At 41.4% G+C, this 10,708-nt stretch overlaps 2 protein-coding genes across 2 annotated transcripts; both read right to left on the bottom strand.

Moving 5' to 3' along the window:
* Positions 1-439: 439 nt before the first annotated feature.
* On the bottom strand, positions 440-1,450 carry LOC114700058 (putative olfactory receptor 2B8). The gene has a single exon (XM_028879481.2). The coding sequence runs from the start codon at positions 1,382-1,384 to the stop codon at positions 440-442; it is 945 nt and encodes a 314-aa protein (XP_028735314.1). The 5' UTR covers positions 1,385-1,450.
* A 7,853-nt stretch (positions 1,451-9,303) lies between these two features.
* On the bottom strand, positions 9,304-10,270 carry LOC114700062 (olfactory receptor 2W3-like). The gene has a single exon (XM_028879496.2). It carries the CDS (start codon positions 10,249-10,251, stop codon positions 9,331-9,333), a length of 921 nt encoding a protein of 306 aa, XP_028735329.1. The 5' UTR covers positions 10,252-10,270; the 3' UTR covers positions 9,304-9,330.
* Positions 10,271-10,708: the final 438 nt, after the last annotated feature.

Raw genomic sequence — 10,708 nt, 5'->3', positions numbered from 1 at the left:
TTGATACTCTATAGCCAAGGCCTGGCTTTGAACTTAATGATCTCCTGACTCAGACTCCCTAGTTCTGGGGATTACAAGCATGTACCATCACACATGGTAGATTGCATTTGTGAAAAAATCCACATGATTATACAGAAATTATATGTAAATATAATTTGTTTACTCCATGTGGCAGTTTAATATATGTTGTATCTAATTTATATTATCTTACTTATATCCTCTCTCTAAGGTCTAACTCCAAGGTAACAGGACTTCTCTCTGATTTGGTCTCTGATTATCTACCTATCATCTATCTCTAATTATTTATTCATCTCTCAACCCAACCGAGCTCACAAAACAGTGCTTGGTACACAGATGTTTTATGAGCTTAAGTTAAAGCTAGGTTGTAGATACACAGAAGTCTCACAAAGCTTACGTGTTTAGGACTGCAAGCCTTGCATTAACTCTTTCTTGAATCCGTGGTTCTTCCCATTATTCTCCTTAGTGCACTTTTGACTTCTTTGTTCCTCAGAGTGTAAATAAGAGGGTTCAGCAAAGGAGTTACTAGAGTATAGAAAAGTGCAATGCTTTTGTTCACATCCTGTGAGTAACTGGAGGGAGGCTGGAGGTACATGGAAATGAGGGTGCCGAAGAAGATAATCACTACCAGGAGGTGAGAGCCGCAGGTTCCAAAGGCCTTCCGCCTCCCCTGGGCCGACTTTATCTTGAGAACTGCATGAGTGATATGGCCGTAGGACACTAATATGAGCGAGAGGGGTACCACCAAGAAGAAGACACTGACAGCAAAGAGTTCAGCCTCGTTAATGAAGGTGTTAGTGCAGGCCAGTTTCAGCATCACTGGAACTTCACAGAAGAAATGGTCCAGTTGGTTTCTGCCACAGAGGGGAAGAGTCATGGTCAATGCCGTTTGTACCACAGAATTGCCAAACCCTGTGAGCCAGGCAGTTATAACCAGCTGTAAGCAAAGCTGTGGGTGCATGATCACCATGTAGTGGAGGGGGCGGCAGACAGCAGCATAGCGGTCGTAAGCCATCACAGATAAGAGTACGCACTCTACTCCCCCAAGTCCCAGGGCAATAAAGAGTTGGGTCACACAGCCACCGTAAGTGATGGTCTTGTCCTTCCCCTTGAAGTTGAACAGTGTCTGAGGGACGGTGCAGGTAGTCAAACAAAGATCCATGAAGGAGAGGTTAGAAAGGAAGAAATACATGGGGGTATGGAGGTGAAGGTCTACAATTGACAGCACTATGATGGTGCTGTTGCCTAGGAAGCTCAAGAAATAGATGACCAGGATGACCACGAAGAGAGCTGTTTCCAGGTGAGGCCTATTGGAGAAGCCCAGGAGAATGAATCCAGAAAGGAGGCTGCCATTAGCTCTGTCCATTGCAGTCTACCTGTGGGAAGCAAGAGAGCTAACACTTACTTGGAGGTGTGTTCCGTGTTCTAAATGCAGCCTAACTGGGAAACGGGTCACGTTTTTGCTGCCAAGCAGCTACTGTCTTGCAGTTTTCCATGACATCAGCATTTCCTATGTGTTTTCTTGCCAGGGCAGAGTTATTGTTACCTTCCTTGAGAACGTGAGTGTGTTAAGCTTTAGCCTTTAAGAGAAAAGGCCCAGCTTTCTCTGCCTGGGGTCACCTAACAAATGGCAGAGGGTTTAATCTGAATCTACAGTATGATCTCACAACTGCCCTTTTGTGATTGGATGAACTTTAAAGAGACTTGAGTGTCTTAAAATTAAATCAAAATTTCTCCAAGAAGATACAAATTTGCTTTTGTCTTGATCTCCTATCTTGGGTCTCATCAAATAATTGAAACATATTATAATGGGTTTCCTAGTTCTTTTCTGCTCAGAGAAAACATTTATTTTCTGAAAATGCATAGAAAAGAAAATGCAGCATTTGATAACCTATAGTGGAGGAATGCATTTTGATATATATGCAAATAGAACATGGACAGATCCCATTTAGAAGCATTTTAATGCTTGGAAAGCCACTACTGTAAAAGTTTTTAGGTTTCAGGGTACCAACTTTGATTCCTCATCATCAGTGGCATCCAACAAACAGCTGGGGACTGTCTGTCCAATGGTTGCTTTTTCTTTTCTCTCACTTTATAATTAAAAAAAAATTCTCAGTGTAACAGAGAAAAGTTTTCTAATGTTTTACTCTGAACTTTAAAAAACATCAGTTTCATAAAAGAATCCACTTTCCTATTTAAATAACTGGTCCTGATGTCTCTAATGCCTTTCCTTTTCATTTGAAACATTCCCATGATTCAAATTTAGTATTATATTATAATACCAGGGTCTCTAGCATGCTGAACACACATTCTACAACTGAGCTACATCTCCATCCCTAACAGCAGCATAAGTATAACCTACAAGGGGTCTGGGTAACAGAGGAGAGGGATGAATTAGAACAAAATACAGTGACATATGTATGAAGATGCCATAATGAAACCAATTACTTTGTATACTAACTTAAAAAGTTAAAAAATGTTTTCAATATTACATAGAATAAATAAAAATAAATGGATTTAGGCAAACTTCTTGAGCAAATAAAAATAAAATCTCAAAATAAGACAAAATAAAATAATAATATAAGCTTAAAAATGGTTATAGGCTAGCTGGACATGTAATCTCAGTGTAGAAGGATTAGTTTTTCATGAAAAGTTCTCTTTTTACATGAAAAGTTCAAGACTGGGTGGGGCTAGATGAGACCATGTCTTTAAAAATGGACACAGAACATTAGTAATTAGTTTTGGATTACTGAAAGTTCTAGCTGTCCTGGAGAAAAACCTTCAACAATAGCCATGCAACAGTTGCCTGAGCAATATTATCTCCTGTATAAGGAAATGTTAGTGCTTCAAACCCCAGTCTGTTTGCAAAGAAGCGGTTTCATTTCAGTTTCTTCCCATCCACTGGAGGCAGATGTTGATAAGCAGTCATGCATAGTCAAACATTAAATTGTTCTTTTATTGCTGTCTTGTGCAGAATCTTGCAGGACTCTGTTAATCCTTTATAAACGTAATTTCTCTATTCACAAGGTTTCTGACTGGCCGAGGAGACACTTTACCTCTGTTTGCTGTGCCTTTCTTGTTGGATTCTTGGGTCCCAGATTCTTTATAGTCTTCAGTGATTGCTTTAGTGGCAGTTACTGTCATGACAAAAGGAAGATCATTCAGAATAAGTTCTAAAATCCAATAAAATGGGAGCAAAATACTTGCATTCTGAGAATAAATCTGCAAGTACTAAGTCTTGACGTTTTAAAGACTGCTTCTCCACTCCCATTTCCCGGCTGTTGCTCTTTCCAAATAAAAGAGATAATGTTGCTGAAACCCAGGCAGGCTCAACAGCTCCAACGCCTTGTTTTAACCGAGAACTCATCATCAAAAGCACGTTCTCCAGTGACAATAGGCTTTATAACTTCTTTCTCTTTCAGATTAGCAGGGATTGTTTTGAGACACCCAGAATTCTAAGCATAGTGTCAACCTAAGAATTGGTTTTTATCAAATGCTGTTGGCACTTACCTTTGGTTCTTCTTTCAAAGGTTCTCAGTGTTCCACAGAAGATAATCTGAAACAAGAAAAGCACGCATTCTGATAAGACAGATGTAATTCATTGTAATCACAAGGCAATCAAATTAGCACAGGTTATTTCAAGATATGTTTCCATATGGTTGTATTAGTTCTCGAGGGCTTCCCATGATGAATATGAGGGCTCAACACAGCAGAAATTTATTGTTTTCACAGTTCTGAAGGCTACAAGTCCAAAATCAAGGCATGAGCAGGGTTGGGATCCCTCTCAAACCTCTACAAACCTGAATCCTTTCTTGTGTCTTTTTGTCCTTCTGGTGGGTTGCTGGCACTCCTTGGGATCCTGTGGTTTGTACCTGTGGAGCTTTAATCTCTGTCTTCATGTCAAATGGCATTTTCTGTTTTTCTTCTAAGTCTAGTGGTCATGAATTGAGGCTCACTAAATTAACTATCATGTCATGTTAGCTTGATTATGTATGCAAAGGCAGGTACCAGAGATTAAGATTTCTGTTGGGCTTTTTTTTTTGGGGGGGGTGTCAACTCATGACAATATCTTAATTATGTTTGTCAATGCTTGTCATGTTAATGTAGTAATGCTTTCTTATTATAAATTTGTTCCCATTGAGTAGTGGAAGACCAAAGATGAGGGTATTAGTTCTAGCCTATTTCAAATTCATAAATGAGATTAATCGACCATGACCATTGTTGACACTATGATTTTAGATATTATTTATTTTTTTTTCTGCTGCACACAAGGTGGAAGTCACTTATCAGGAATACCCAGCTAAAGCTTTTCATAACACATCTTTGCTACAATGAAAAGATTGAAATCAATACAGTTTGCACTTTTTTTGTTTGTTTGTTTGTTTTTCAAGACAGGGTTTCTCTGTGTAGCTTTGCGCCTTTCCTGGAACTCACTTGGTAGTCCAGGCTGGCCTCGAACTCACAGAGATCTGCCTGGCTCTGCCTCCCAAGTGCTGGGATTAAAGGCGTGCGCCACCACCACCCGGCTAAGATTGCACATTTTAAGGCTTGTGGAATTTCCTCATGGTGTTCAATTTGAATGGGATAGATAATATTTACATCCTTTTACTTCTGGCATGCAAGAATGCTCATCTAATCTGGAATTCAGGATCCTACTCTGGTCTAGAATTTATTTTTTTAGTAAACTTATGTGTATATATCATTTCTCCAGGTAACACTCAGGATTCTATAGGTCTGAATTGGAAGTGAAATGAACAACCTTAGCTGGCTTGGGGAGCAACTGAGCTGGTGGTTGGATCAAACATACGAATCCTCTGTAGATGAGTAAAGATCGCAGACAGTCAGCTGCCTTCTGGATGAAGCAAGGTCGTCTTTGAACCTCGAAAACTGGTGTTGGTGGCAACATTAACATTAGGCAAATTAAAATCACATCTTCAAATATGGCACGTTCGGTGATTACCAGTCTGTGAGTTTCGCTGAGGAACTGCAGGGCAGGGATACGTGATGGGGTAGGTAAAATAGAATTCTTAGAATAAATAGAAACTTCGCATGAAAGTATGCTTTAAATATGTTGTCCTTTGGATGGTCTTTAAAAATGGATAACAATTGAATGCTATGCAGGCCTGTGAATTTGATAGCAATTTCTTCAAAGGTTACTGTTGACATGACCCATGCCACCCCCAGGGTTTTCCCAGGAAGCCTGTCCATGCATTTTAGAGTCCTACAGCTAAACAGACATTGAAACTGAATTCTGTTGAATCTGCCCATGAAAGAAAGGGCTAATGTTAAACCAGAGGAATCTTTTTATGAGCTACCAAGATCCAGGATCTGCTTTGGGGACCAAGATACTTGAGGATATGCTTATTTTCAGTGGCCCCAAGAGTGCCTTGCCCCATGTAACTCATTAGGCCTTGTTCAGGTATCCAGAGTTTGACTGCCTCCAGGGAGCAGCTGAAGTGGAAGGCTCTGGAGAGGTGATATCAACAGAGACTCCATCTTTTCCTGCCAAGGTGATCCTATTGTCTCTACTTCATTTCCAGGCACCCATACCTAGTAGAATTGTTGGCATTTCAGGGGTCAACCTTTAAATTCTTCATCTTTCAGAAATACTTTTTTTTTTCTACCTACAAGGAAAGAGGTCCTCCAGTATAAAATTCTGGGCCTTTCCCTCATATTACTTTGTGCTTGTACTATTGATCCAGTAAGTTCTTTGATGGCACTATCAACTATATTATCTTCCAGGGTTTTTGAGACCTTGTCAGTCAGTCAGACCTAGTCTACTCTGTCATTATCAACCCTATATCCATAGCCTAAAATATGTTCAAGTGTTTCCCATCAGAAAAATATAAAGAGGGCCTTGGATGTGTAGTTCTGTGATAGAACATGTGTTTGAGGCCTTGAGTTCAAGCCCCAGGATTAAAAAACAGACAAGAAGAAAAATAGAATCAAAGCCACCACCATCTTTTTTTTTTTTTTTTTTTTTTTATGACAGTTTCTCACTGTATAGTGATTGGCTAACTTTGAACTCATGGAAATTCTCCTGCATCACCCTCTCAGAGCACTTCAATTAAAGGTCTGAGCCACTGTGTCCAGCTCATTTCAATCTGTCTTAGTTCTTTTCATCTATTAACTTGGAACAATATATTCATACTCTTCTTCCAATAAAAATTCTATGTGTCATGATTTCTTTGCTTATTATTCTGGTGATGGCATGTTCAGTGAGGTTTCTAACACCCTTCCTGTCATGTGGACCAGACTCCTGATGTAATCTGATGTCAGTGCTTTCCCACCCTTCAAGAAATCACATCATTTAATAAAAATTTGCTTTTTTTCTGTTATTCCTTGGGCTCAGAATTACCTGCTTGCCTGCCTGCTTTTTCCTTCCTTCCTTCCTTCCTTCCTTCCTTCCTTCCTTCCTTCCTTCCTTCCTTCCTTCCTTCCTTCCCTCCCTCCCCCCCCTCCCTCCCTCCCTCCCTCCCTCTCTTCCTTCCCTGTCTCTATCTCTGTCTCTCTCTTTTTGGTGCTGGGGATTGAGCCCAGGCTTTGTGCATGTTGGCGAAATGCTCTCCTATGAAGCAATGCCACAGCACTTTAATTTTTTTTTTTTTCTGCTTGGCAATGGTCTCACTAGTTGCCCAGGATGACCTTGAACTCTTGATTCACCTGCCTCAGTCTCCTGACTAGCTGAGATTAGAGACTGATACCACAGTGCCTGGCTGAATTCTGTGTCTGCAGGGTGGGGCAGAAGTTTGCATCCAGTGGCTTCTTCACTTGTCCCCCGCCTTAGTGTTTTGAGACATTGAACCTGGAGCTCACTAATTTGCCTAAGCTGGCTGGCTGATGGGCCCCAGGTTTCCTCCAGCCTCTCTCTCTTTGGTTCTGGAATTGCTGGCACTTTAGTGTAGATGCTGGAGATCTATACTCAGGTCCTTATGCCTACATAACAAGCACTTTATTGACTGAGCCATCTTCTCAGCCCCTAAATTTAATTGACAAGATAATTATATATATATATGTATATATATATATATATTGCTACAATGTATTCATACTATACAGTGATCAAACAATAATAATTAGCTTATGTATCACCTTAAATCTTGATTAGTCACAGTGATGAGATCAACTGAATTCTCTTCCTCTAGCTTTCTTGAAATACATACTACATTAATATTAACTATCATCACCCCCTCTCTGTAACAGAACATCAATCAGGACCTATTCCCTCTAATTGTAACTTTGAATTCACTGACTAATATTCTCTCACTCCATTTCTGCTCTACCTGCTTTTGGCAAGGACTCCGTTCTATTCTCTGTTTCTTTGTCTTTTAATTTTATTTAATTTTTTTCATTTTGAATTTTTCTTTATTAAGAAATTTTCTACTCACTCCACATACCATCCACAGATCCTCCTCCTCCCTCCCCGACCCTCAGCCCTCTTTCCCGAGCCACCTGGCATCCCCACATCCCCCAAATCGAGATCTCCCATGGGAAGTCAGCAGAGCCCAGCACACTGAGCCTAGGCAGGTCCAAGTACCTTCCCACTGCACCAAGGCTGTGCAAGGCGTCACACCACAGCCACCGGATTCCCAGAAGCCTGCCCATAGACCAGGGACAGATCCTGATTCCCCCTGTCTGTGTGCCCCCAAAACAGTTCAAGCCAAACAACTGTCTTCCATAACCAGAGGGCCTAGTCCAGTCAGTCACATGGGGGCTCCACAGCCACCAGTCCACAGTTCATGGGCTTTCACTAGTGTGGCCAGTCATCTCTGCATGTCCTCCCATCATGATCTCAACATTCCTCACCTGCCGAATCTCTCCTCTCTCTCATCAATTGGATTCCTGGATTCCTCAGCCTGGTGCCTGACCATGTATCTTTGCATCTGCCTCCATCAGTCACTGGACAAAGGCTCTATGATGACAGCTAGGTTATTTGCTAGGCCAGTCACCAGAGTAGGCCAGACCAGGCACCCTCTGGACCACTGCCAGCAGATCAAGGTGGGGTCATCCTTGTGGATTCCTGAGAGCCTCCCCAGCACGCTGCCTCTGTTTCTATAAAGACAGCATTTCCAGACTCTGCACTTGAGCTCTTACAGTACTCAACCTTCTCTTTCTGACTCATTTCACTTCATGATTTCCAGTTCCATCCATGTTATTTCAAATGACAAAATTTCATTTTTTAATGCATGGAAAATAACCATATACTAACCACGGTGGCACAGGTCTCTGATCCTTCCATTTTGCAGGTGGAGGAAGGGGGATCAAGAGTCCCAGTACAGGGTAAGCTGGATAAGACTGGGATTCACAAACAAGCAAGCAAGCAAGCAAGCAAGCAAGCAAACCCCAAAACAACAGGAAAGAATTCAGTTGTGTATACTGAACACTTAATCCATTTATCTATCGAGGACACCTTAGGTTGAAGAATCTTCTTACTGTATAAAAATGGTAATTCCCATTCCTGCTTAAACTGAATCTCAAGATTGTAATTGTAATTGAGGGCTGGAGTGATGTCTCAGTGGTTAAGAGCACTGACTGCTCTTCCAGAGGACCTGTGTTCAATTCCCAGCACCACATGGCATCTAACAAGTGTCTGTAACTCCAAGACCTGTAACCCTCACAGACATATGTGTAGGCAAAACACCAATGCAAATAAAATAAAAATAAATTATTTTTAAAAAGATGCATGTACACATGTGCATGTGTACAAATAAAGAAATATAGCTAAAAACATATATCTATCTCAGGGTGTTTAAATGTAGCTCAGGTTGACCTCAAACACATAATTCTCCCGAATGCCAGGATGACAGGGACACGGACACGGCTGTCTCTTAAAATGATACTATAGACCACGTCTAGACAAATGCTCTACTTACCCACACAGTGAAATTTATAGTTAATAGAAGACAAACGTGTTTTGAGATTCCATTGGCTCAGTTTCACCATCACACAATGTTGCACAAATGGCCCATGAGAAAAATCATCATATGATTTTTTGCCCTCAGTCTAATCCATAGATATAGAAGCACTGATTCATTATCTGGGCTGACTTTTAAGCAGACCAGATCAACTTAGAAGGGAAAAGAACACATGCTTTGGCATGTCAGTTGCAAGGTGTTTTATGGACCAAGTCTCACCCATCATGTAGTGAATGATTGGCATCTAAGTGAGGTTGTGCAACACATACTCCTAAGTCTCACCAATGGCGGGTTTATTGGACAAGCAAAGGTATTTGGGTGAATTTTAAGCTTTCATTATATTTATTACATCTTTGTGTTAAGTGGAAGAGACAACTTTAGGGGAAGCCCTTTCACCTTATTTCCTAGTCACGAGTCTCTTGAGTGCTCCCTTTACATCCTTGTTTCTCAGTGTATAGATGACGGGGTTCAACATGGGAGTTACCAAGTTGTAAAAGAGGGTCAGAAATTTCCCTTGGTCCTGAGAAGCTTTGTGTCCCGGTTGCATATACATATAGATGATATTCCCATAGAACAAGGAGACTACGGTGAGGTGGGACCCACAGGTATTGAAAGCCTTCCTCCTTCCCGAGGCCGACTTGATCCTCATCACTGCTAGAGCAATGTAGCTGTAGGAAACCAGGATGAGAGTCAGGGGCACCAGCACTATTATCACCGACAAGAAGAAAACAGTGCTTTCCACGGCCACAGTATCCACACAGGCAATTTTTATCAGAGCTGGCATCTCACACAGGAAGTGCCTCACCTGACATCTGCCACATCGTGGCAGCTTCATGGTGACAGGAGACATGACCAGGGAGTTGAGGAGTCCAACACTCCAGGCCACAGATACCAACCTCCAGCAGAGCTGAGAATGCATGATGACTGAGTAGTGAAGAGGCTTGCAGATTGCAGTGAATCGGTCGTAAGCCATGACAGCCAGCAAAACACACTCAGTACCTCCTAGGCCTAGAAACATGAACAGCTGGACGGCACAGCCAGTGTAACTGATGGTCTTGTCCTGGCCTCCCAAGTTGAAGAGCAGCTGAGGGATGGAACTGGTAGTGAAGCAGAGATCAAGGAAGGATAAGTTGGTGAGGAAGAAGTACATGGGAGTGTGGAGGCAGGGGTCCAGATGGGAAACTAAGATAATGACAATGTTGCCCACTAAAGTCACGAGGTAGAAGATGAGGACAAACATGAAGAGGATGGACTCTAGCCTGGGTCTATCTGAGAAGCCCAGCAAGATGAACTGTTCCTGGCAGCTCTGGTTGATCATGGTATCAGTGGTTAGTACACGTCTGCAGGAAAGCTATGGGAAACACATCAAGTTCATGAGAGACAAGCAGCGTCATCTGTAGAGGGATGGGACCCCAAAGAATCATGCATCATTTTAATATCCCAAGAAGACCTAAATAATAACTCCTAGAGATAATATTCTTGCTGGCTTTTTTCTTTCTTTTTGGATACCAAAGGTATATGGAGCATTATAGAATATTTGAACAATACAGATGTATAGAAAGAACAGGAAAAGATGTCTGATACTCCTGAATAGACCACTGCTGCATTATTGATTCACTTCCTTTTAGTCTTGTCTTAGGTGCATATATAACATACATCAACTCATAGTGTGTTAAAAATTTCATTGTCCGATTTTCTTTTTGGAAAGATTTATTTTGTGTGTGTGTTTATGTTTGCCTACATGTATGTAAGTGCATTACCTGTGTGCAGTTCCC

The sequence above is a fragment of the Peromyscus leucopus genome, chromosome 5 (genome assembly GCF_004664715.2).
Source record: "Peromyscus leucopus breed LL Stock chromosome 5, UCI_PerLeu_2.1, whole genome shotgun sequence".
NCBI lineage: Eukaryota > Metazoa > Chordata > Mammalia > Rodentia > Cricetidae > Peromyscus > Peromyscus leucopus.
This window is presented reverse-complemented; position numbering and strand designations above follow the sequence as displayed.